Below are 27,789 nucleotides of genomic sequence, written 5' to 3'. Positions count from 1 at the left end.
AGAATCTGCTTGGACCTCAATTACTTGAGAAAGAGCCCCAGGTTGTTTTTTTTTTTTTTTCTTTTAAGATTTTATTTATTCATTTGTGAGAGAAAATGAATGAGAGAGCACAAGCAAAGGGGAAAAGCAGAGGAAGAGGAAGAAGCAGACTCCGTGCTGAACAGGGAGCCCTACGAAACATGGGGCATGACCCCAGGACCCCGGGATCATGACCTGAGCTGAAGGCAGACGCTTAACTGACTGAGCCACCCAGGTGCCCCAGAGCCCCAGCTCTTAATGTAATTTGTCAAATCTGAAAAACTTCTTTTTGATTTCCTTCCCAGCTATGTTAGCCTTATAATACGGTGCCTACTTTGTTCTGGTTGCCTCACTGTACTACTGACTTGGGAAGTCCTTGGTTAAATGGTCTCAGATTTGACTTTGGCGTCCTTCATCTGAGAGCAGAAGGGCCCCTGCGACAGCTCACCTGGCAGGCCCCTGTCAGCGGTCACTCAGCGCCCTGTCACTTGGTCTGTACCAGTTTTCCTGCATCTGGTGCAGTGCACCTCACTCACCCTGGCCAGTAGGGATGATGATCACTTCAGAGGCAGCAAGCTGCTTAGACTTCTCTAGACTCTTCTGTCCCCCCAGACCTATATCCCTATCCAGCCCAGCTGATTTTTCAGCTCTGCACATGGAGGAGTTTGGAGGAGCTGCCAAGTACACAGGAAGGGAGTGCATTTCTCTGCTTCCTCATTGAGCAGCAGGTAGTGTTCTGCTTTTGGAAGAAAAGGGGAACTTAGGATTCTTAGGCTGGAGATGAGAAAACCAAAAATGACACAAATCAGGACCAATGACGAAAATTACAAAGAACAGGTCCCGTTTTGTGATAAAGAACTGCCTCAGGGAAATGGGCTGCATAGAGGAGCTAAGTTCTCTGCCATCAAAGATGTTTACACAGACGAGACAGCCTCTTGTCCAGACTCTTGTAGCAGGGACTCAAGCATTAGAAGGAAGTTCACTTTGTGGGAGGTTTTCACAGGCTTTTTTAAACCTGAGATTCTGAAATGCTCCACTGAGTCCTGGACCCTCCAAATAAGAAGAGGAGGCTGAAACTGAGGAAAGAGAGAGGTTTTATGGCCTTGAGGAACTTCTAGAATAAAGCCCCAGATTTAGTGTATTGGGTGACTGTGAGTATCCCATGCCTAGTGATCTGGGCTCAGCTGCTGAGTATTACACATGTTTAAAGATATTGTCAGACCACTGAAGAAGAACTCAGGCAATAGGTGTTAGAAAGGTCTGGGCTCTGGAAACAGGCACACCTAGATTCAAATCCAGATCCTGACACTTCTAAGGTCTTTAACCATCACCTGTTACTTTAGCTTCTCTGAGTTTCTTTTTCTTTCTTTCTTTCTTTCTTTCTTTCTTTCTTTTTTTTTAAGATTTATTTATTTATTTGTTTGTTTATTTATTTATGAGAGAGAGAGAGAGGCAGAGACACAGGAGGAGGGAGAAGCAGGCTCCATGCCAGGAGCCCGATGCGGGACTCGATCCCGAGACTCCAGGATCATGCTCTGGGCCAAAGGGAGGCACTAAACCGCTGAGCCACCCAGGGATCCCCTTCTCTGAGTTTCAAAAGGTTGATATTATTATGTTCAGTACTGTTTACCATTTGGGACTTTGTGGGTATCAGCCCTTCTCTTGGTATTTTATACACATTTATCACAACAACCCCGAAGGATAGAAACAGTATCATCCCCCAGCTGGTAAGTGATGATACTGGAATTCTGTCTCTGGGGTTTTACTCAGATTACCTAGCATTTTTCTGGTGAGGTTAAATGGTGGGGAAGGCCTTGCGGATAACACCAGAGCAGTCCAGAGAGATCTCTTGGAAGTTGTTGAAATGTTAGTAAAAGCAGAGATACTTATATAAAGTGGTTGAGGCGTTATTAGAAGGGGAGATGCTTATTAAGATGTGTCCAAGTTTGGATACAAAATCACTTTGATTCTTTTTTTTTTTTTATCTTAATGTGTATACTTTGGAAGTAGGAAACCCCGCGTTAGATATCCGTAGGATGTAGCTGTCTAGCATTTGCTTGAACACGTTCAGTATCAGTGTCATCCTTGGCCTCTAGCTGTGTAAGAACTAAAAATGGTAGTTCCTAAGGTTCATGCTCTTGATCGTGCGTGTCCCCCCTTGCTTTGCTGACTGAACACTCTGTTTACAGCTCTCAGCAGCTGGCAGCAAGCTCTTTAACCTCATCCTCCACCTTGACAGAGATCCTGGAAGCCATGAAGCACCCCTCGTAAGTGGTTTGTCATGAGTGGGAGTACAAGGGTGGGAGGATCTCATAGCCCTGAGTCACAGGGATGCTCAAGTAGTATGATTTGGTGGATTCATACCTGGCTGTATTGTTCACCAACTGTGAGACCCTGTATAAGTTACTTGCCCTCTCTGAGCTTCTGTTACCTTGTTTGTAAAATGGAATACTTGTGGCTAAGTCATAGGTTTGATGTAAGGATCAAATGAAATAATTACGTAAATTATCTAGTATGCTCAACAACTATAGGTAATTCTCTTAAGTGTCAGATCTTTCTTCCTTCCTTCCTCTTCTCCTTTTCCCCCTATAACACCTTCCTTTGTTCTGTCTTGCAGGTTTCTGTGGGTTTAGAAATAGGGTAGAGAAATTGTACCATGCAGAGCCTTACTTCAGAGATTAAATGCTTTAGTGGGAGTCCCTTCTTTTTCATGTTCTCTTTCTGCTTGTTGCCACTCTGCACACTTACCCTGCTCCCTGCCCGCCACATTGCATTCAGGACAGGAGTCCAGCTGCTCTCAGAACAGAAGGGCCTCTCACCATGCTGCTTCATCAGTGCGGAGGTGGTGCACTGGCTGGTGAATAACGTGGAGGGTGTCCAGACCCAGGCGATGGCTATCGATATCATGCAGGTGAGACCACATGCTTAGCACAATGGAAGGACAATTCTGCTTATCTCATTGCATTTGTCTCCCACCTTGACTGGGCTCCTTGAGGGCTAGGCTACTCTTATTATCCCATTTCCATATCATCATACTGTTTGGCACATGGTCGGCACTTAGCAAACACTTGCTGAATTTAGTGACACTGTTCAGAACTGGAATTAAACTGGAGAGAAGAATAGGAAAGATCAAGTTGATTGATGTGGTTTACACCATCCGGTCCAGAGACCCCCACTGGAAATCAGTACCATTTGCTGACAGCTGGTTTGTCATCCCTGAAATGTAAAACCAGTAACTAATTTGGATAAGCATGGGATCCTCTGTTCTCTCTTTGAGGGTCTCAGTAGACAGTTTTGCGTGGCTTTGCCCTATTACTTATACTCCCATCTCCCTGTGAATCAGATTTCCTTGTTCACACAATGGAATGCTTTTACGGCAATTAAAATGAATGAGCTGGAGGTACACATATCAGTATGGACAAATGTTCAAAGCATGATGTTCACTGAAAATCCAGTGTACAAAATGATAATTGTATTACACCCTTTATTTAAAATTTAAAATCTCACAAAAATACTTCCTATTTATCAGTATGTGTGTGTATAATAAAATTTTAAAAACATGCATGAGAATAATATCACACTAACCATTTATTTCTGGTGAGAGAGGAAGAGGAATGGGGCATGGAAGAGTCCACAGGATACTTTTTTTTTTTTTTAAATAAAAAGATCTGAAGTCAGTATAGCAAAACATTAAGTTTGTTGAAGTTGCATAGTGGTATACCTGGATATTCTTTATACTTTGCCATATGTTTGAAATAATTGATGACCCTGTAATATGCATTTACATTGTGTAATATAATTTACATCAGGAATAACATTGTAGAGCAGTCATCATGACTGATGGGGTCTTCTCAATGTTCCCATCACTTCCTTGACTCTAGTGAACTAAGGACTGCACCTCTAAGATGTCCCTCCACAGGAATTTCAGAGTTTCAATGTCTCTCCTTCTAGAAAATGCTGGAAGAGCAACTCATCACACACGCATCTGGTGAAGTCTGGCGGACCTTCATCTATGGCTTCTATTTCTACAAGATAGTCATGGACAAAGAACCTGACCGAGGTCAGAGATGAAGCGAATGCTGTTACCCACAGGGGCAAGGGTTTTTCATGGTGGCTTGCTTTTTCAAATGATGGTTCTTCTTGAGTTCCTGGGGTGACTTTGTATTCTAAGTAGACAGATCTGTCAACTTCCTGAGCATTTGTACTTAATTTAAGCATAACTGGAGTGACGAGTATTTCTTAAAGCTATGGTATGTTCTTGGTCAGAACAGTGTGGATGGAAGATAAGCCTAAAAGAGGCCAAGGGATCTGGTGTGAGGAAATTCCCATGGGCCATTTTTTAGTTGCTATTTTTAATTATAGTGCTCCTCCCCCACCCCCATCCAGTGCAGGTGGCTCTGAGTATAAGCTAACAGGCTGTGATCTGTAACTTACAGCACTTTTTACTTGCTAGGCTCCATTTCTTTGTCCTTTCTGTCTTTTATTCCTTTCCTTTCCTTTCCTTTCCTTTCCTTTCCTTTCCTTTCCTTTCCTTTCCTTTCCTTTCCTTTCCTCTCCTCTCCTCTCCTCTCCTCTCCTCTCCTCTCCTCTCCTCTCCTCTCCTCTCCTCTCCTCTCCTTTCCTCTCCTTTTCTTATTCTTTATTTGGGAGAGAGAGGAGAAAGCAAAAGCTGGGGGAACGGCAAGGGAGAGGGGGAGCAAGGCTTCCTGCTGAGCACAAAGCCCGATGTTAGGCTTGATCCCTGGGACTCCCGCATCGTGACTTGAGCCAAAGGCAGACAGACATTCAACCAACTGAGCCACCCAGGAGCTCTAGGCTCCATTTCTTAACCCAGAAAGGCTATCAAATCCTAGCAAGTTTTCTGAGATACATTTTAACTTTCTTTTTCTTTTAATGAGAAAGCACAGTTCCCAAGAGGAGACCAATATCCAGCAAGGTCAGAGCTGGCTCACAGTGCTGGACTCACCCAGGATTCAGACCTGTATCTCCAGTCCACTCAGAACCCACAGGGACCTTGGCTGGAAGTGACACCCATCCTGCAGACAAATGGCTTCTCAGCCTCTGGGTTTCGGGAATCATACATATATCGGATGAAGCAGCTAGTGGTCCCTTGCTATGCTCCTTTATCCAAGAATATGTAGAAGTGGATCCGAGCAGACTTTTTCTGGTAGCCATAGTGTGTCTGTTGCTGCCTCTCCCCTTAAATTCTCACTTGGACTAATAGATACCTATTTTACCTTCAAATAGGAAAAAAAAAAACCTGGTTACTATTATCAGCTCCAAAATTAGAGGTATGAAACTGAGGATAAAAAAATCTTGTTTAATTGAAGGATAGTTCATGTAACATAAAATGAACTATTCTAATGTGAACACTTCACTGGCATTTAGTACGTTCCTGGTGTTGTGCAAACACCACCACCTCTGTTCAGGGTCCAAATCGTTTTCATCACCCTGAAAGGAACTCTGGTGCCCATTAACAGTCACTGCCAAATTCCTCCTCCCCACTGCCCCTGACCACCACCGATCTGCCTTCTGTCTCTAAGGATTGGCCAATTCTGGACATTTCATTTAAGTGGCATCATGTATCATGTGGTCTTTTGTGTATGACTTCTTTCACTTAGCATAGCATTTTCAAGGTGCAGCCTTGCATCAGTAAGAAAATAAGTGTTTGTACTGAGGGCACTTTCTCTCCTCTTGGCTTTTCCCAGTGGCCATGCAGCAGCCCACCACCTGGCACACGACAGCGGGGGAGGACTTCGCCAGCTTCCAGCGCAAGTGGTTTGAGGTGGCCTTTGTGGCCGAAGAGCTGTTGCACTCCGAGATCCCTGCTTTCCTCTTGCCCTGGCTGCCCAGCCGGCCAGCCTCCTATGCCAGCAGGCACAGCTCCTTCAGCCGCAGCTTTGGAGGGCGGAGCCAGGCAGCTGCACTTTTAGGTAGATGCTTGACCCAGATGGGGCTGGGGATGCATTGGTGGGGGGCCGAGGGAGAGTGGCAGTCAGCCAAGGGAACAGTGCCATGTGGGCCAGGATTGGAGCTCCTGAGGCTGTCATACTGGTACTCGGTCTGTATGGTGGGCTCCTGTGCTAGCTCCCACTAAGTGGACAATAACTCATTTTGTCCCAACCAATAAACAATGGTCATCAGCTCTCAAATAAGGCCCAGTGCTAAACCTGCACAAATAGGAGAGAATAGACAATGTGGCCACTTTTCCCAAGAAGAATCCAGACTCCAGGGGAGGTGAGCTGGTGCTCACTGCTGGCTAAGTGCCTGCCTGAAGCCTTCCCAGGACCTTAGTGTCCTAGGATCTCAGAAAAGGAAGGAGTCTCAGAGGTTAGGTTATCCATTTCAAACTCTGATATTGAGCATGAATCTTACCTCTGCCCTCTGCAAATGTGCTTACCACATTGAGGGTTGTAAACTGGGAGTCTTCCCTCCTTACCTTGATTCCTACAGCTCCAAGATGGGGGTGAACACCCACTTACTGAATGGTGGTGACCTCTGATAGGAAATGGGACCTCTACTCTCAAGGACTGGACTGATGGGTTGGGATGTAAACTGTCTTTAGACAGTGCATGCTCTAGGCAAGGTGTCATGAGATTTATCTTAATGGCAGGTTGGAGAGATCCTAAAAACCCTCTAGAAGGAAGGAAGGAAATGTAACATAGACCAAAGTCTGGGGAAATTCTACTTTTCCTTAGTTTGCTTGGAAACGCCCAGCTAATTGGAATTCTAGCTAGTAGAATGGGAATGTTAATAGTCATCACAGTTTCCAGATCCTCAGATTCACTTGGATCCAGATGTGGCTTTGACCTCGCCTTATACCCTCACCCCAGCATGCTCTAGCACTGTGTGTGAGAACTGAGGGGGGCATGGAGAAGACAATATTGTGAAGAGAGTGGCTCCTCTTTCCCCCAGGTAGTCATGACTTACCCTCTTCCTTGTGTTGCATTTCTAACTCTGTACTTCCTTGAAGTCCTTTGGAAACCAAGAGGCCACCTACTTCCCTACCTGCTAGTTACCAGTTGCACACCACCCCCCACCAACACCCAGTGCCCAGTGTCCCCACTTACTCCTGGGCTCAAGTTACTGCTTCTGGAAAATGCTTAGGCACTGTCCCCCTTGTGTCATCATCCTGGTTCTGGAGGCTATCTTGACAATTTCTGTATGCACATTCTCATTTCCAAAGTCTCCTCCTTCCACAGGCTGGTAAAACCCTTTCCTGGCTGCCGTAATTCAAAGCCCAAGGGGAGATTCATATTGTTTCAATTTAGCTTTTTTTTTTTTAAGATTTTCTTTATTTATTCATGAGAGACACACACAGAGAGAGAGAGAGAGAGAGAGAAAGAGAGAGGGGCAGAGACATAGGCAGAGGGAGAAGCAGGCTCCATGCAGGCTCCATGCAGGGAGCCTGATGTGGGATTCAATCCTGGGACTCCAGGATCACGCCCTGGGCCAAAGGCAGGTGCCAAACCACTGAGCCACCCAGGGATCCCCTCAATTTAGCTTTGATTCTTAATTACTTCAGAAAATTGCACTTAAAGAGGAGCAGCATGTGGAAAAATAAGTCATCTGTCTAAAACAGGGAGAGTAAGGGAGAAGAGAGGATTTATGTCTTCAGCAGGTAGTTTATTAAGCAGGTGTTCTTCACTTGGGGTCTGCACATGGACATTAGGGGGTCAACATTGATTCTCAAACCAGACAGAATCTTACTTGTCTGAGTATTTTCTTGAAGATATCCTCTTATTAGCTTTCCAGTTGGCTCCCACAATTGTAGTGCAATTTCACTCATCTGCTTCTTTTCCCATCACCCCTCCCACAGGAAGTAGGTTTCTTATCCTTGTAAACCCAACAGGGCATTATCACTGCTAATTCTATCCAGCAACATCCCTCAGACCCAGACTTCTGTGTTAGGATATGAGCTACTTCTTCCCAGTTTTGTTTTGTTTTTCAGATTAGAGTGTAGACTTGTGCTGTGTCATTTACTTAAGTGAGAAAAATGAGTTATCTTTGAATCGGGCTGTCCTCAGTGTTGTTGTTGTTGTTGTTGTTGGTTTTTTTTTTTTGTTTGTTTGTTTTTTTTGCCTCAGAAAAAAATTAACATGATTTATAGGGAGAAGAAGGCCTATGTGTCATTTATGATCTCCCCCCCGTTTTTGTTTGTTTCGACATGTCTCTTTTTAAACATTCCTGATTCTCAATTAGGAGTTAGTTTTTCTCAGCCAGAAGCTGTTTTAATATTCCTGATGGTGCAACACAGTCCTGTCTGCCCTGGCCCATGGTGGCTCCTACTTCTCCATTGATGTCATCCTGGATCACAGAGCTGTGAAGCTACAGGGACATATGAGACCCACAGCACCACATCTTTAAGCCCACTCACACACCCACTGTTACTTCTCAGCCTTTTCTTGATAACCCCACTTGGATCTCAGGTTCAGAGGCTGCCAAGCACCTTGGTCCAAACCTTGATGCATGAACATTTTCCATCCCACTCCTAATAAGTAGGGTGCCAGCTGCTCCTTGAAAACTCCCACCAACAGGGCACTCATCCCTATGACTACTCTTTCCATTGTCAGGGAGCTCCAGTTGCTAACAGTGATCTCTGGTACCCTACCGGAGACTGCAGTCTCTCTCCTTCAGCAGCACTGATCCCCTTCCCAGCACACTGTGAGGCCCCTCGCTGTGACCTGGATGAAGGACACTCAGCCTGCTGCTCCTCTGAGTTTCTCTCTTTTTACCGGGACTCACTGTATCTCACTGTCCCAAGTGGATTAAATCTGTTCTTAGGCAACTAAGGAGTGATTCGGAGAACTTATTGAAAGCTGCAGCTCAGCTGGGGCCTTACACCCTTTTCAACATTGTTAGCCTACTGACTGTGCCCATACTCTCAAATCTCACCCCTGAAGTAGTGAAAGCCAGTGTTATCTTGAGCCTCTCACCATTTGGCTGAAAAGGACGCTTCCTCAGACAGCCTGTTGTGAACTGAATATGACAGATGGGAGAGAAGAGATGTGCAAGATCACTGCTGATGTTCAAGTGTCCTTTCTTTTGTGACCTGGGCTTTTCCCCCGGGGAGGAATACACTGTCCAAGACCAAGAATTAAGCTTGCTTTCTTTGACCGGGGCTATACAAAGGCCGTTAATCAGGAACGCCAGGCAGAGACAGAAACTAATTTTGATGAGACTTTTAGCATTGGTGCCACCGTCTCCTTTAGCCCAAAGTGTCACAGACAGCTAAGTAGTATCTGTGGGAGTCATGGATAGGCCTCAGATTGAACATTGGTGAAATTGTAGCTTAAATGGGGAAGAAGGAATGACGGGAGTTTTAACTGGGGTGGCTAAAGGAGAAGGTGAGAGGGGGAGTCTGGGACCTCCTGGCAACCATGTTTTACTTGGTCCTCACCCCTCATCCATGAAGCAGCTGGGCAGGCACCCTCTCGGTTTGCACACAAGGAACGGAAATGAGAGCTGAAGCAGTGTTCTCAGGGGCACGTGGCTAAATGGCAGAACTTAGATCTTCCAGCTCCAGAAAAAGAACGTTTCCCATTTTTGCATGTTCTGGTTTTGAGAGAATGATAAGCTATATACCCAGCAGCTGAATATCAGTCCACCCAGGTGCCATTCAGCGTCCTGGCTGTAGCTCCCTGCCGTCTAACAGAAATTCACTAAAATTGCTGACTCAAGAGCCATTTCATCCTTGTCAGTGATCAAAGCCATTCAGGGCTTCTACCTGTAAAACCCAGATGTAAGCTGACAGCTTCAGATAAAGAGATACCTTTGGATTCATGGGGGTAGGGGAGAATGAGGAGCTGATAATAGTTTGAGGAATCCTACATCTGGCTCTGCCCAGTTAGGCAGAGTGGAACCTGATCTTTCCATTACCTCTGAGCCTGTTTCAGGCCTTTAGTCTGGTCAGGAACCTGATTGACTTGTCCTTAAAACATCCCTGTCTTGGGTTGAGTAGGATTTCTGAGCAGGAGATCCAGATAGGATGAGCTAGTAGTTTGATACCAACCTGGAATCTGAGCCACACATAGTTGATGGATGAGGGTGTTGAGCTTCATTATGAGGTTTCATTTCTTGAGAAAAATTATAGAATTACTGTCTTCCTGGGTTGAAACCAGAAAAGCAAGACTTCCTCCTCACTGTGGTCTGGGCTGTCTGTCCTATGGTGTCCCTTTGTGGGTCACTGGAGGGGGAAGATCTGGGGTTCAACTTGGCTGAGGTTCCAACTCTGATTTTGGTCAAGGCATTTTTCCTCCAAGGGCTGCTGTTTCCTCATCTGTAAATTAAGGAGTTGGATCAGATTAGAGGGAGGCAAACTATGGCTTAACCAGCCAAATCTGGACCACCATCTGTTTCTTTTATAATAAACCTTATCTTTAAAGCACTTTTAGATTTACAGCAAAATTGAGTGGAAACTACATAGAGTTTTCACATACTCCTTGCCCAAATACACACGCCACCTCCCCTACCATCCATGCCCTGCACCAGAGTGGGCCATTTGTTACCATCGATGAACCTACATTCACAAGCCATCACCCCAGTCCCTAGGAGTTCACTCTTGGTGTTGTACATTTTTGGTTTCGACATATGTATAATGACGTGTATCCACCATTATAGTATCATACAGAATAGTTTTACTGCCCTAAAAATCCTTCTGTTTTTGTAAATAAAGTTATACTGGAACACTGCCCAGCCTATATTATTTACATAATATCTCCGGCTGCTTGTGCACTACAGTGGCAGGGTTGAGTAACTGAAACAGAGACCACATTAGCCTTTAAAACCCAACCTATTATCTGGCCCTTTATAGGAAAAGTTGGCTGACCCCCAGACTAGATATTTTCATGAAGCTTCTAGGATCTGTGATTTTCCAGTAGGTAATTCTGCAATTTTATATCTGTTTGCCTAGTTGTTTGTTCTTCCACTTCATCCCACTCCTTCTTTTCCCTCTCTCTCCTGGGGCCTCTCCATCGTGCTGACATAGCTGCCACTGTCCCAGAGCAGAGGACTGTGACCCTGGATGTGGACGTGAACAACCGCACAGACCGGCTGGAGTGGTGCAGCTGTTATTATCATGGCAATTTCTCCCTGAATGCAGCTTTTGAGATCAAGCTCCACTGGATGGCTGTGACTGCTGCGGTCCTCTTCGAGATGGTAAGAGCCTCCTCATGTTGTGGTTGGGGCCTTGGCTCACCTCACAGTGGATGCTTGGTAGAGCATGTCACACTCCGATTACCTTTCACCTCAACTATTTGGAATAGCCTTGTAGAAAAATTTAAACACAGTAAAAAAAATTCAAACAGTTGAAAAAGGGGATAGATTAGGGTTTCTCAACCTTGGTACTCTTGACATCTAGGGACAGATAATTCTGTGTTCTGGGGGCACTGTCCTGTGCATTGTAGGATGTTGGGCAACATCAGTGGCCTCTACCCTAAAGGCCAGTAGCACACCTGCCTTGTGACAACCAAAAATGTCTCCAGATATTGCTACATGTCCCCAGGGAGGAGGAGTATTGCCCCGAGTTGAAAATCACTGGTCTCTAGTGAAAAGTAAGTCCCTCTCCCAACCATACCCTGTTCCTGGGACCTCCATCTAAAAACAACCACCTTGGAGATCCCTGGGTGGCTCAGTGGTTTAGCGCCTGCCTTCGGCCCAGGACGTGATCCTGGAGACCCAGGATCGAGTCCCTCATCGGGCTCCCCACATGGAGCTTGCTTCTCCCTCTGCCTGTGTCTCTGCCTCTCTCTCTCTCTCTCTCTCTCTCTCTCTCTCATGAATGAATAAATAAAATCTTTAAAAAAAAAAAAAACCACCTGAAGGTAGGTGGGGTTGGGCTAAATGGGTGATGGGTATATTCAGGAGGGCACTTGTGTTGAGCACTGGGTATTATATGTAAGTGATGAATCACTAAATTCTCCTCCTGAAGCCAGTATTACACTATATGTTAACTAACTAGAATTTAAATAAAAAATTGAAAAATACATACGAAAGATATAAGCAACCTCCTAGAGCACCTGGCTGGCTCAGTCAGTAGAACATGTAACTCTTGATCAGAGGGTCATGGGTTTGAGCCCCACACTGGGTATAGAGATTACCTTAAAAACATTTTTTTAATCAATTAATAAATAAAAGCAACCACCCTACCACTTTGTTGAGTGTACTTGCAGAGAGATTGTATGCATATATAAAGCTTTGTTACTTTTTTTTTTAACAGTTATGGTAGCTTGGAATACGTAGTTAACAAACAACAGAGGGGTTAGGGATGCAGACTCTGTGCAATCAAAACTCCAAGTATAGCTTTTTTATTTTTTTTTAAGATTTTATTTATTTATTCATGAAAGACACAGAGAGAGAAGCAGAGACACAGGCAGAGGGAGAAGCAGGCTTCCTTTGGGGGGCCTGATGTGGGACTCAATCCCAGGACTCCAGGATCAAGCTCTGAGCCAAAGGGAGATGCTCAACCACTGAGCCACCCTAGTGACTGGTCCCCAAGTATAGCCTTTGACTTCCCAAAAACTTAACCTGAAGCCTTAATGATAAGGCTGACTGATAAACAGTCAATTAACATGTATTTTGTATGCTCTATGTATTATATACTGTGTTCTTACAATAAAGTGAGCTAGAGAGAAAAAAATGTTATTAAGGAAATTATACAGAAGAGCCAATGCCCTTTTTCACAACGGGTTTGTTGCCAGAACACAGGTGTTGTGAAAACCACTGCTAACCCTAAACCAATATGGGAAAGGAAAAGACTCACATCAACATCATCGTCATTGGACACGTAGATTTGGGCACGTCTACCACTACTGACCATCTGATATACAAATGTGGTGGGATCGACAAAAAAACTATCAAAAAATTTGAGAAGGAGGCTGCTGAGATGGGAAAAGGATCCTTCAAGTATGCCTGGGTCTTGAATAAACTGAAAGCTGAATGTGAACATGGTATCACCATTGATATCTCCCTGTGGAAATTCGAGGCCAGCAAGTATTATGTGGCACCATTGATGCCCCAGGACACAGAGACTTTATCAAAAACATGATTACAAGCACATCTCAGGCTGACTGTGCTGTCCTGATTGTTGCTGTTGGTGTTGGTGAATTTGAAGGAGGTATCTCCAAGAATGGGCAGACCTGTGAGCATACCCTTCCAGCTTACACATTGGGTGTAAAACAACTAATTGTTGGTATTAACAAAATGGATTCCATTGAACCACCCTACAGCCAGAAGAGATACGAGGAAATTGTTAAGGAAGTCAACACCTACATTAAGAAAATTGGTTACAACCCCAACACAGTAGCATTTGTGTTTATTTCTGGTTGGAATGGTGACAACATGCTGGAGCCAAGTGCTAACATGCCTTGGTTCAAGAGATGGAAAGTCACCCGTAAATATGGGAATGCCCGTGGAACCACACTGCTTGAAGCTCTGGATTGCATTCTGCCACCAACTCGTCCAACTGATAAGCCCTTGCGTCTGCCTCTTCAGGACATGACAAATTTATTTGTCCCAGTGGTCAAGTGGAGACTGGTGTTCTTAAGCCTGGCATGGTGGTCACCTTTGCTCCAGTCAATGTTACAACTGAAGTAAAGTCTGTTGAAATGCACCATGAAGCTTTGAGTGAGGCTCTTCCTGGGGACAATGTGGGTTTCAATGTCAAGAAAGTATCTGTCAAAGATGTTCATTGTGGCAGTGTGGCTGGTGACAGCAAAAATGACCCACCAATGGAAGCAGCTGGCTTCACAGCTCGAGTAGTTATCCTGAACCTCCAGGCCAAATCAGTGCTGGATATGCACCTGTGCTGGATTGTCACACAGCTCACATTGCTTGCAAGTTTGCTGAACTGAAGGAGAAGATAGATCGTTGTTCTGGAAAAAAGCTGGAAGATAGTCCCAAGTTCTTGAAATCTGGGGATGCTGCCGTTGTTGATATGGTTCCTGGCAAATCTATGTGTGTTGAGAGCTTCTCTGACTATCCTCCTCTAGGCTGTTTTGCTGTTCGTGACATGAGACAGACGGTTGCTGTGGGTGTCATCAAAGCAGTGGACAAGAAGGCAGCTGGAGCTGGCAAAGTCACCAAGTCTGCCCAGAAAGCTCAGAAGGCTAAATGAATATTATCCCCAATACCTGCCACCCCAGTCTTAATCAGTGGTGGAAGAACGGTCTCAGAACTGTTTGTGTCAATTGGCCATTTAAGTTTAATAATAAAAGACTGGTTAATGATAACAATGCATCCGTTAAACCTTTAGAAGGAAAGGAGAATGTTTTGTGGACCATTTGTTGTGTGTGTGTGTGTGTGTGTGTGTGTGTGGCAGTTATAAGTTACTAGTTTTTAACATTACTACTATTTTTTTAAAGATTTTATTTATTTATGAGAGACACAGAGAGAGAGAGAGAGAGAGAGAAAGAGAGAAAGGCGCAGAGAACACAGGCAGAGGGAGAAGCAGGCTCCATGCAGGGAGCCCAATGCAGGACTTAATCCCAGGACTCCAGGATCAGGCCCTGGGCTGAAGGCGGCGCTAAACCGCTGAGCCACCAGGGCTGCCCCAAAATCAGTACTTTTTAATGGAAACAACTTGACCAAAAATCTGTCACAAAATTTTGAGACCCATTAAAACAAAAGCTTAATGAGGGAAAAAAAAGAGAGAGAGAGAGAGAGAGAATGCATTTATAGTACTCTGTTTATTAAAAAAAAAAACAAAACACATGTATATGGATTCCCGCGTTTCAAATCTATGTTGTTCAAGGGTCAGCTGTATTTGCGTTCTGTTTTGTCCTATTACTTATATATCCTCAGAATCAGCATAAATAAGTCTGCCTCATTGGTGTGTTTTTCTTTTTGTTTCGCTTCATCGTTTTTAAGGGCTACACAATATTCTGCTATTTGTACCATTATTTACTTAACCAGTCCCCTATCAGTGAACATCACTGCTTTTAACCCTAATTCTCAACAGGGGTAGAGGGAGTGTGTGATTTTGCCCCCATGGGAGCATTTGGTAATATGTGGAAATAATTTTATCTGGCACAAATAGTAGAAGATGCCACTGGAATCTAGTGGGTAGACACCAGGGATGCTGTGCGTCATCCTACGGTACATCACATAGGACAGCCTCTACAACAAAGAACCAGCCCAGATGTCATGAGTGCCATAGCTTTAATTGGCCTTATGCTGGTCTTTCCTCCTCCTAGTCTGCCTTGCCAGGCTGTCTAATCAGGTCATTCACTGCTTACACTGAGAAGCCAGCCCAGCCACCCCATCCACAGTCCCAAAGTCTGTAGAACAAACACTTCTGAGCCAAGCAGTCAGGATCTTCCAGGTGCCCTCTTTAACTGTCTTTGCAGTCCTCCACTGCTTTTATACACTCACCCGTTCAATCCAGAAGAATGTTTTTCTATGGCTTTAATGAAGTCCTGCCCTCCTCCCACACTGGTGCGAGCATCTCATTGCAGAGCCGACAGCAGCCAGAGGGTTCAGAAAGACTTTACAGAAAGCTAGGAGATGACCAAGGAAAATGAGCACAGCATCACCTGGCAATGTATTGTTTTTCTATCCACAGCTCAGAGGCCTAGTTTTGTCCCACAAGACATGATATCGGGGGGAAGAGTTGTGTCTGGGTCTCTGCCCAGCCCCAGTCTTCCTCTATATGGCATTAGTGCCTCTAAGGACCCCTATCCCAGAACACTGGAACATTCTTAAGACCCAAATCAAAAAAGATGCCCAGCAGGATGCCTGGGTGGCTCAGTTAAGTGGCTGACTCTTGATCTCAGCTCAGGTCTGGATCTCATGGTCATTGAGTTCAAGCCCTGCATTGGGGTCCATGCTGGACATAGAGCCTACTTTTAAAAAACAAAGAAGAAAAAGACAGCCAGCCATGTGTCCAGCTTAGCTTGCAGAGGACACTGGCGTGACCACTCTCCAGGCAGAACTAACCCTCTGACCCAGTAGGCTAAGCCTTCTCCTTGGAAGCCCTACCAGATAATTCTATCTCAAGCAACCCAACCATAACATTCAGAGACACACACATATAGTCACAGTTTGGCAGGAGGAAGAGTATCTATTCGGGGGAATATAGCAACTATCTTTTCAAAATATACTTTTCACACCAATTCATGTAAAACCCACTGAAAGCTGCTAATCCCTTTATCATTACAGCTTTGACCTTTGAACAACATGGGTTTGAACTGCATGGATCCATTTACATGCAGATTTTTTTTTTTTTTTGGTAAATACAGTACTGTAAATATATTTTCTTTTCCTTATCATTTTCTTAATGTTTTCTTTTCTCTAGCTTATTATATTATAAGCATATACTATGTAATACCCATAATATACAAAATATATGTTAATCAGCTATTTATCTTATTGATAAGGCTTCTACCCAATGGTAGGCTGTTATTGGTTAAGTTTTTGGGGAGTTGAAAGTTACATTCAGATTTTTGACTGCACAGAGTTTTGGTGACCCTAACCCCCAGTGTTCAAGGGTTGATGGTATTTTGTTAAGTTTTTAGAAATCTCAAAAAAAAAAAAAAGTTTTTAGAAATCTCTAGTGTAGATTATCTTAAGGTAGTGTCCAAATTTGTTATAAGTCACATTTTATTATGTAATTTTAATAATATGTAGTATTTACAATATTGCAGTACATATTTATATGTTAAAATATGTATTTTAAAATATTACATAAAATAAAAAGAGACTTAGAAATTATTTTGATCAGGGACACGTGGCAGGCTCAGTCAGTAGAGCATACAACTCTTGATCTCAAGGTTGTGAGTTTGGGTCCTGTGCTGGAGGTAGAGATTACTTAAAAATAAAATCTTTAGGGGCAGCCTGAGTGGCTCAGAGGTTTAGCACTGCCTTCAGCCCAGGGCCTGATCCTAGAGACCCGGGATCGAGTCCCGTGTCAGGTTCCCTGCATAGAGCCTGCTTCTCCCTCTGCCTGTGTCTCTCCCTCTCTCTTTCTCTCTCTCTCCCTCTCTCTCTCTCTCTCTCTCTCTCTCTGTCTCTCATGAATAAATAAATAAAACCTTTAAAAAAAATCTTAAAAAAAAAAAAAAGAGGGAGGTGGCTCAGCAGTTGAGCATCTGCCTTTAGCTCAGGTTGTGATCCTGGAGTACAGGGATTGAGTCCCACATCAGGCTCCCTGCATGGACCCTGCTTCTCCCTCTGCCTGTGTCTCTGCCTCTCTCTCTCTCTCCCCATGTCTCTTATGAATAAATAAATAAATTCTTTAAAAAAAAAAGAAAGAAAAATTATTTGGTTAGAGACCATGGTTTTTGTTGTTGATGTATTGTTATTATGAGTGTTTCTGAAGAAAAAAAATCTAAGAGTGATCCCTTTCAATTTTTAACATAATTATATTTGTTCAAGTAAAGTTATGGCTTAAACTATATATTTTTTGAAATAACATTTGACACAAATCTCATCTGTGTGCTAGGGCCACATAAATTAATTTTTGTTTTTTTTAAAACTATATTATTTGTATGTAGTTTTATGGTTCAAAAAGTATAGACATAAAAAAAAGTATAGACATAGAAAATTGCTACTGTTCCCTAAGAAAATGGTACTGATGGGGAGTTTTGCCTTGCTGCCCCAGTTAACTTTTGTTCCGAGTCTTCAGACGGACAGCTTTTGGGAGTTTGTCAGAGAGTGGCTCTCATTACACCAGGTCAAGGCTTATCGCCTTTGGCCAGAGGCCACCACGCTCATTTTGCACCCTGCATCATGTCCCTTTCAGCCAGACTGAGTGGATTGTTTTCCTATTTGATACTTTGGGCTTAGTACATTTTTGATAAAGGACAAATTTGGAAGGACTTAACTTATATCCTGTGACCTTCCTCCAACATCCTATAGAATGAGAAGGCTATTTAAAATGGAGGCAAGAAATAGCTCTCTCCAGTCGCTTCCTTCCAGAAGAAACACTGAAGTTGCAGAAGCTTAGGCTATGAGGAGGAGCTGTGTGCTTAACTCACAGTTTTTCTTATTTGTCAGAGAAGGTTAAACTGTGCTATTTCCTGCCCAGAACCGGTTTGGAGCCAGTGAACATGAATAAATGAACATGCCAATCAATACATATGCCGCCACAGTGGTCACTTCACTCCTTGGGAAGTATTTTCTCTTGTCTTAATTCACTTAGAGATGACACTGTTTCTGTGCTTCCTACCAGGTCCAGGGTTGGCATCGCAAAGCCACTTCCTGTGGCTTTTTATTGGTCCCTGTTCTGGAGGGTCCCTTTGCGCTGCCCAGTTACCTGTATGGCGATCCACTTCGAGCCCAGCTCTTCATCCCACTCAACACCAGCTGCCTGCTCAAGGAGGGCAGTGAGCACCTGTTTGATAGTAAGAGACACCCCCTCTGGACTTTCTGTCTCCATGAGTAAGACCCTTCCCCCAAGGCCACCTCTCTAGGTTTTGAATCCACACAGGCTAGTGCACAGAGGGAGCCTTTGGACAAGGGGGCGAAAGGATCTGGGTTCCAGGCTGCTGCTTCACTTAGTGGCCGGGTAACCTTAGACAAGTCACTTAATGTCTTAAATTCCTTATTCCTCAAATGAGAGCACGTTAAAGTTTAAAGCTGCCTTGGCAACTTATGAAGACCCTTGTGAGGCCTGGAACAGATGGTGGGTGGGAGAGGGTGTGATGTACTGTAAATCACGAGCATTACTGGTATTCTCCCCACACTCTCCTTTCTGTGCTCCAGCCTAACTGTGCGAATTTCAACCTTATGGGAGGCTTGAATCTGCTGTTTCACCTAAACAGGCTAAAAAAGGGAGACACTGAAAGCAAAACAGGATACAGCGTCCTATTGTGCAAGCTGTAGTGTGTCAGCACCTGGAACACTGCATGTGGCTTGAGTCCTGCATCTCAAGGAAGACAGAGCAGGAGGGGCCTCAGAGGACAGCCCTTCCCCTGGGACAGGGCTGTCAGTCTGATGGGACCCCTGCTGCTCCACCCTAGTCCAGCAGATCTCTGAGGGCAGGTGTGGGACGGATCAAAGGACAAGTCTTACTTCACACAGCATGGAACTTTTTATCACCGATTAATTGCTCATTGGGATGAGCAATTAAATAGCTCCTCTGATACAGTTCTCAGCTCACAAATGACCTTTCTAAAAACAGAAAGTTAGAATTGCTGCCAATACATCAGTAGCCCTTGCGTTTCTCAGATATAGAAATTATAAATATGAAAGGAAAAACTTTTGGTGTGAGAGAGGTGGTTTCTTCCTGTGCATGTCTAAGTCTATGTCATGGTAGATAGAAGAGAAGTGGCCCAGGGGGTGAGAGGTCTCGCTAGGTCAGGGAGGCCACACTGAGTATTCTCGCACTTTTCCTGTGACAGGCTGCCCCTGGGATACAAACTTGTATTCCAAAGGCCTACCTGTACTTTCTTTGTTTACATCTTAGAAGACATTTTTATATAGACACAGTGTTTTCACTGATGGTTGGGGTTCCAAGTGGGCTTCACAGAACCACTGGAGGCCATAGATCTCAGGATCCTCAGAGTTGACAAAGTGTACTTCTCTCTCCGACACACACACACACCCTTCTTGTTTAACCTCACCATGGCTGACAGAGGACCATGCAGTCTGGAAAAGCCACATGATTATATTCGTATCTGATTATTTCAATCCAGGCAACTGCTTCATGCTGCTGTTTTTAATATGCTCAAGAGACACTTCCCCCACACCAGCTAGACTCTTCTGGGGTTTTCCACCTTCACTGTAACAGCACAGGATGGCTGGCAAGACTGGCATTGGAGGACATTTTTGTGTGAGCTACTGGTTTTCCCTGCCTGTTGTAACTCAGGCTTCAAGACCATCATCCTCTGTTGGTTGCCATGGTTACGGCTGAAGAAAGGAGTCCTAGTTTAAAAGAATAAAGGCTTGAATCTAAAAATTGATTTTCTTGCTTCTGTGCTTCTCTTCCTATTACCTCCCCTTCCAATAACAGTGGATTCAAAATCTTAAAAATCTGATAAGGAATCCACTGTGTGTTTTTACCTGTTAGAGCCAGTGTTTTTTCTTTTTTGCTTTTTAGTTGCCTAGAGCCATCAGATGTATTCTAGATAAAAAAAACTCCAAATGCAGAGAGAGCAGAGAGCCCCTGTTCTTCAGGATATTTTGTGTGGTTGCTCCTCCTCAGCCCTCAATCCCAAGAGCAGCACTGGCCTGTTGCCTGTTGCTGTGACAGCCTGCCTCAGCCCTCTACCTCCTCATCAGCTCTTGGTCCTCACACCAGCTCTGCAGAAGGAGTGAGGCTAGAGCAATGATGTGGGTGCTTGGCTGCTCCCCTGCCCTCCCCAGCCCATCACTTTTCTAGAAATAATTTTTATATTTATTTGCTTCAGTTTCCCCACCCCTAAAATGGAGCTTATACTATTGTCTTTCCTTGTAGGGAAATGGAAGATTGGTAATACATTTTTTTTCTCTTCTCCTTAAAAGCAGATAACATGCATTTAATGCTTATCTTTTGTTTGTATTTTAATATCATGTTCCTTTCCACTTTTGGCATAGGAAATCATTAGAATGAGTCTCACATCAAGTTCTGGTAGCTCACTGGTTGCTGAGGACTCCTGTTTAGTGCCTTTCTACATTAGACCTGATAGAGGTTTAGGGAACGTGTAGTGAGAATACGCCGTTGTTCCTTGGGATGGAGGCTGGTCTCTCAAAAGCAGGTAGTGTGGAGAAGCAGCACTTAGACTCAAGGGGGAGGTTTGGCTAAGAGAGGTGAAAGGAACAGAGGCCAGACCCAGGAAGAATTACAAACCTTGGGATCACACTCTGCCTGGCACTTATTTGTTTTCTCCTTTCAGGCTTCGAGCCAGAAACATACTGGGATCGAATGCACCTTTTCCAGGAAGCCATTGCACACAGGTTTGTCCCCTAACAAGAGGGCAACATGGGAGGGTGTCCGTGACTGTCGTGGGTGAGCAGTTACTGAACCCAAACCGGGTTTGTTTTCATTTCTGAAATGAAACATTAGCCCACCCATAAGGTTCATCTCAGAAAGAGAAACTAGTCCAATAAATAAGATTTTTTTTAATATTGTATTTATTCACGAGAGACACAGAGAGAGAGAAGCAGAGATACAGGCAGAAGGAGAAGCAGGCTCCCTGTGGGGAGCCCAATATAGGATTTGATCCCAGGACCATGGGATCATGACCTGAGCCGAACGAAGGCAGATGTTCAACCACTGAACCACCCAGGTGCCCTCAAATAAATAAAATCTTATAAAAAGAAAAACTGTTCCAGCTTCTCTGGATCCCCTTGCTGTGGCTTCCCAGCTCCTCCTTCATCTTTGTCTGGGTGGGATGGGTACCCCTCCCCCCACCTTCACTGTAGTCCTGGCTTGAATGCTCCCCAAGTGGACAATGAGGAGGTCAAACACCATGCGGTTAAATGGCCATTTTAAAATTAAAGGTCTTCCCTGGTGACATAAGGAAGAGATGAAGCTGGTCAGGCTGATCCATGCTGAGTAAATAAACAGCCTTGGTTAAAAGTAGAGGGGAAGAAGGATAATATCCAGAGCCATTCCTACACATGATAGAGTCAGCCTATAGAGATGGAGCTTTCTGTGCACGTTAGCTTACCCATTTAATTTGTATGTTTGACTTCATGTGTTCTTTGATAAATAATTATTTAATGCCAGTCTAAAGATGGCAGTTTATATAGAGGATGCAACAAAAGGAAACAGGTGTTTTACCTCCTTTGGTTCTGCCTACATTGGTGTCTTCATTACATAAGCTCTCCGACTTAGGGCGGGAACCACATCTGTTAACACATCCTTTTCAGCACTTAGCAGGTAGAGCTGTAATAAATGTGTGTGATGAAAATAGAAAAACCCAGAATAGAACAAACCATAGATGAGAAGCAGAATCGAATAAGTCATAGATGAAAAGTGGCTCCTCCTGCCCATTTCCAGAACATAGTGAAGCAGAGAGCCCCAGATTCGTGTTCCTCATCTCTTTAAGAAAGGATTTCAATTAAGATAATTTCATTCTATTCAATTCAGAGCCTTTTGTAAGAACCTACTATGTGCTTAGCTGGGAGAACTAAGGGAAAGAGGTGTGGCTAAGGTGAAGTAAGATAAGAACCTCTTAGGTATGTGGGCGGGCACTCAATAGCATGTAGAGTGCGGCATGGATTCCAGTGAGAGGCAGAGAAGAGGTGTGGGATGGGACAAAAGCGAGAACATCCAGAAGGAAAGTCTGACTGGATAGCTGGTATAGGAGGGGCACGCAGAAGGGAAGGGTGATGGGCAGAGACAGGGCTGATTCTGGAATGCAGCTGGCGAGAGGATTCTCAGCCACCTGGAGATAATGGGAGGCTGGGTGGGAGGATGTCTGGTGAGGGCAAAAATGAGCAGCCTGAATATACCGTCTTTTTTTTTTTTTTTAAGATTTTATTTAGGGGTGTCTGGGTGGCTCAGTGGTTGGGTGTCTGCCTTCGGCTCAGGTCATGATCCCGGGGTCCTGGGATCAAGTCCCATGTCGGGCTCCCTATGGCAGGGAGGCTCCCTCTGCCTATGTCTCTGCCTCTGTGTCTCTCATGAATAAATTTTTTTTAAAAAAAAGATTTTATTTATTTGGGAGAGAGGGAGAAAGAGAGAGCATGGACTGAGAGAGAGACAGATGGAGATAGAGAAGCAGACTCCCTGCTGAGCAGGGAGCCCAATATGGGGCTCAATCCCAGGTCCCTGAGATCATGACCTGAGCCAAAGGCAGATACTTAATGGACTGGGCCACCGAGGTGCCCCCTGAATGTTCTATCTTGAAAGATCTTTCCAGGTCCCTCTAGCTCAGGCTGTCAGAAAGTCCTCTTAGCCACATTTGCTCCTCTTGTTGCTTTAGCTAAGAAGGCCCTAATCTATGTGTCTTCCTATCCTTCCCTTAGGTTTGGATTTGTGCAAGATAAATATTCCGCCTCTGCTTTTAACTTCCCTGCTGAGAACAAGCCTCAGTATATCCATGTTACAGGTGAGGCACTCCAGGCAAAATGTGGGGCAGGGTGGGTCCCTGCAGCGGGAGCCTGTGCAAGGGGAATCTTCCCCTTGATGGAGCCTGTGGCTGCAAAGCCTCCACAGCCACCCTGGGGGCCCTCCTGGAGGCAATAACATAGGGCCTCCCCTTGCTCCTCAGGAACAGTATTCCTGCAGCTGCCTTACTCCAGGCGCAAGTTCTCCGGGCAGCAGCGGCGGCGGCGGAACTCCACCAGTTCCACCAACCAGAACTTGTTCTGTGAGGAGCGTGTTGGCTACAACTGGGCCTACAACACCATGCTAACCAAGACATGGCGTTCTAGTGCCACGGGGGATGAGAAGTTTGCTGATCGGCTGCTCAGGGATTTCACGGACTTCTGCATCAACCGCGACAACCGGCTGGTCACATTCTGGATGAGCTGCCTGGAGAAGATGCATGCCAGTGCCCCGTGAGGCCAGGCCGCACCTGGGTCTGACACACAGGGAGGATTCCGCTGTCACTCTCCACGTCCAATAAGGGCAGTCAGGCTTTGGGGGGCAGGCGGCAGTGCCACCATCAGTGAGTGGGGGCCATTGCTGCTGCTTCTTTTCCCCATCCCCCCAAATGTTCTTCCCCTTGAAGAGAAAGATTCAGGAAGAAACTGGCGCTGAGAACAGGTGGGAGGCCCAGATGGTCCATGGAAAGACCTCAGTACTGAGGAAAGGGGTGAGCAGCCCCCATGAATGTCCTTGGAGAGGGGGTGGCCCCTGCGAGCATTCTTTCCCTCCACCAGCTGTGGGCATTTCGGAGCAATCTGACACTTCCCGCCCAAAAGTGTGCATAGGATGTAAGATAATTTTGTGAAATAGTGTACCATAGGCTCATACCTACTGTATATACCTGTACATATCAGAAGCAGGAATAAAGTGCCACATGCAGCATCTCCGGCGCCAGCCTAGTTCCTGGGAGCAGCGATCCCTTCCTTGGCTGGGCAGCCAGGCCCCATCGCCAGGGACATAGTGGCAATTGAGGCAGCCACAGAAGGTGAGGACGTCTATAGAATTCATCGTCTTGGAGAGTCTGGCTGTGGATTTACTGAAAGATGTCTTTTCATAGGCCCTTGGGCAAGAGCAAAATAGTTTCTTTCAGACCTAGTGAGCAGAGCAGATAGTACCATGTGCCACTGCAGGCTTGTGCTTTTGGAGTGAATCTTGCTTCGTGGGTGAGCCCAGTGTGGTGCACGGATATCATGGCATTCTTTTTTTTTTTTTTATTATAAATTAATTTTTATTGGTGTTCAATTTACCAACATACAGAATAACACCCAGTGCTCATCCCGTCAAGTGTCCCCCTCCGTGCCCGTCACCCATTCACCCCCACCCCCCGCCCTCCTCCCCCTCCACCACCCCTAGTTCATTTCCCAGAGTTAGGAGTCTTTATGTTCTGTGTCCCTTTCTGATATCTCCCACACATTTCTTCTCCCTTCCCTTATATTCCCCTTCACTATTATTCATATTCCCCAAATGAGTGAGAACATACACTGTTTGTCCTTCTCCGATTGACTTACTTCACTCAGCATAATACCCTCCAGTTCCATCCACGTTGAAGCAAATGGTGGGTATTTGTTGTTTCTAATGGCTGAGTAATATTCCATTGTATACATAAACCACATCTTCTTTATCCATTCATCTTTCGATGGGCACCGAGGCTCCTTCCACAGTTTGGCTATTGTGGACATATCATGGCATTCTTAAAAAAAAAAAGAAAGAAAGAAAAAAAAAGAAAGAAATCAAAGGAAAAATCTCTATTGACTCCAAGGTTTAGAACCCACTTCTTTTTTTTTTTTTTTTTTTTTTAAATTTTTATTTATTTATGATAGTCACACAGAGAGAGAGAGAGGCAGAGACACAGGCAGAGGGAGAAGCAGGCTCCATGCACCGGGAGCCCGACGTGGGATTCGATCCCGGGTCTCCAGGATCGCGCCCTGGGCCAAAGGCAGGCGCCAAACCGCTGCGCCACCCAGGGATCCCTAGAACCCACTTCTTAAAGGAAGAAGATTCAGTATGGTGCCTCAACCTCAGCAACCTGCCCTAACCTGCTGGTGGCAGGGGTGAGGAGCTGCAGGACAGAGGGGACCTGACAGATACTGTCACTTCCTCCCCTTCCATCTCTCCACACAAGCCCTGTTGATTTCCCTTCTCAGTAGCTTATGAATACACCCTCTTCTTCCCGGGCCCTCTGCTGCTGCTCCCAACCCAGCCCCCCTTCAGCTTCCTCTTCCTCTTGCATGGCTAGGAGAGCCCCTAATCTGTCTCTGCTTTTCCTCCAGTCACCCTTCACTTGGCAGGTTTTTATTTAAAAACCACTCTGCTTGTGCCCACCACTTAATTTGACCTCTTTGGGGACTTGAACTTCAAACAGCTTAGATGTATGTAGCCATGCACAATCTGGTCCTGGGCTGTTCCCTCAGCCACTGGAACATCACAAACTCTTCAGCAGCTCAGATCCTTTGCTCATGTTGTTCCATCTGCTTAGAACATTCCTCCTCTCTAGGCCCACTCTGCCTTGCTAACTCCTGGTCATTGCTCACCTGTTCTTCGCTCCCATGTTGCTTCTCTAGAGAAGCACAGTAGGCTACCTGTCAAGTCTTTCCACAGAACTTTGTACTTCCCTAGCAACACTTGGCACATTTACATGCTATGCTAGCATGATAGAAGGTTGCCTATTTTGTTGATCTCTTTGTTCTTAAATGTGCAGCATTATAGTAGATGCTGGAGAAATGATGTTCGCTAAATACGTGGAGTGAATGAATGAACTCTGGACTCAAGGGCCAGGCACTGGGTGTTGCATCTGAATCTCTGCACACTGGGTTCTTTAGTTACCTAATGGAGGTCGTTTCCTCATTGTAAATTGGAGCTGTGTATGCTCCACATGTATGTAGAGATTTTAGATCTGTTCATATATGTGAAAGCACATGGGTTGATTCCTGGTGTGAGGAACAGATCCTTGATAAAAATCCCATTTTTTTAATAAGCATATAGTAAGCCATATTACATTTATTTTTATTTTTATTTTTATTTTAAGATTTTATTTATTCATTTATGATAGAGGCAGAGACACAGGCAGAGGGAGAAGCAGGCTCTATGCCAGGAGCCCAGTGCGGGACCCGATCCCAGGACCCCAGGATCGCACCCTGGGCCAAAGGCAGGCGCCAAACAACCGAGCCACCCAAGGATCCCCTACATTTATTTTTAATATTTAATTAATTTCATATTTGGCCACTCTCCTTTTTTTTTTTTTAAGATTTTTTATTTATTTACTCATGAGAGACACACAGAGAGAGAGAGAGAGTCAGAGACACAGGCAGAGGGAGAAGCAAGCTCCATGCAGGGAGCCCGATGTGGGACTCGATCCCAGGACCCCAGGATCACACCCTGGGCCAAGGGCAGGCGTTAAACCTCTGAGCCACCCAGGCTCACCCAGGTATCCCCAAAATCCCATTTCTTTTCATTTCTCACCTTCCCTTCCCTAGGACAAACTTTTACTCTTTAAGCATCAACATTCTTCATTTATAAAATGGGAGACTGTCTGCTAGGGAGATGGGGAGGACCATAAGACGGGTATATGAAAGCACTTACTACCCAGCAGGAGGTAAACAAAAATAAGCTGTTCTGACATTCCTGGATGGAAAGTCCTCTTTGCCATGTTTCTGAGCCAGCTTCCTACATATAGCTGGATGTGGCAGCCACTGGCCTGTCTGGATCAGGTCATGTGGCACAGTCACGTGTTGTCCTCAGTTTTCTACTTTCTGCCCTCCTCTCTTCCAGAGATGATCTGAGAGAAGAAGACTCAGAGTGATTTAGTGGAAGAAGGCAGCTCACAAGCTAGAATGGGCCTGAAACACCCATGCCCTTGAACCCTAGTTCCTCACATTCTTCCTCTCTGATCAGCACCTCCTTCCACCCACTTGGCCAAGCCAGAATCTGGGAGTAGAACTCAATCCTCTTTCAACTCCACCATCACCTAGTCCTCCTACTGGTCCTTCAGGCCTGTCTATCCATATCTGCTGCCCAGTTGCAGAGAGAGCCCAGCCTGAGGAAGTATGTGGTTTGGTTAGACATGAGAGATGTGTGCATGCAGATCAGAGGGCCCACACCAGGTATATAAATGTAAATAACCATTTCTTGGTGGAAAGAGAGAAAGACAGGAAGCCTGGGGCCAAGAGGCCAAGAGGATCTGGGTTTAAATCTCAGCCCTGCCATTTCTTCCCTGTAAGAGGTAGGAATGTTCTGTCTCCTGAGTGTGGTTCCTTACCTGTTAGATAGAGATGATGTGGCCTCACCTTTCTTCCCAATGCCCCCCCCCCCACACTTCTCTTAAGTGTTGCTCTTCTGTGCTTGTGACAGTGGGCTGATAATTAATTTCTTCTGGCATACTCTCCAGTCACTGAGAGTTGAGTGAGTTTGCTGGTGAGACCAAGAGAGTAGGTACACATGGCAGGCCCCTCACAGGGTCCAGCACAAAAGAGGGCCATATGGATTACAAGGAGGATCTTGATGGGATCGCCATTCTGGTTCCCTAAATTAAATCATAGAAGGCACTTATTCATGTTGAGAAATGAGGCCATCTGGACCTAGACACATATATGACATGCCTCAGGTCACCCCAGTGTAGGAAGGAATGAGGGTGGTCCAGTAAGACAAGGAGCCTTAGAGCAGAGGGGTTCTTAGAGATCTGGTCCAACTCTTTCATTCTCTCCCAGTTAAGGAAACAGGGCATGACCTGCCCCAGGCTCTAGGTGGAACAAGGTCCTCTG

The 27,789-nt window shown here is 45.1% G+C and overlaps 1 protein-coding gene across 12 annotated transcripts in view; it reads left to right on the top strand.

The window, feature by feature from the left end:
• The window catches only part of DEPDC5 (DEP domain containing 5, GATOR1 subcomplex subunit), a 122,876-nt gene extending 98,962 nt beyond the window's left edge, over positions 1–23,914 (top strand). For 8 of the 12 annotated variants that reach the window (XM_055322368.1, XM_055322373.1, XM_055322374.1 and 5 more), the window contains 9 exons: positions 2,208–2,285; positions 2,797–2,929; positions 3,970–4,078; positions 5,727–5,951; positions 11,006–11,175; positions 18,185–18,356; positions 20,829–20,889; positions 22,909–22,991; positions 23,154–23,914. In XM_055322368.1, the coding sequence (XP_055178343.1) occupies positions 2,208–2,285; positions 2,797–2,929; positions 3,970–4,078; positions 5,727–5,951; positions 11,006–11,175; positions 18,185–18,356; positions 20,829–20,889; positions 22,909–22,991; positions 23,154–23,446 (1,324 nt within the window). In that variant the 3' untranslated portion in view covers positions 23,447–23,914. The other 4 variants (XM_055322376.1, XM_055322375.1, XM_055322377.1 and 1 more) reach the window with 4 other exon arrangements.
• The last annotated feature ends 3,875 nt before the right edge of the window (positions 23,915–27,789 follow it).

This window comes from Nyctereutes procyonoides, unplaced genomic scaffold, assembly GCF_905146905.1.
Source record: "Nyctereutes procyonoides isolate TBG_1078 unplaced genomic scaffold, NYPRO_anot_genome, whole genome shotgun sequence".
Lineage (NCBI taxonomy): Eukaryota > Metazoa > Chordata > Mammalia > Carnivora > Canidae > Nyctereutes > Nyctereutes procyonoides.
This window is presented reverse-complemented; position numbering and strand designations above follow the sequence as displayed.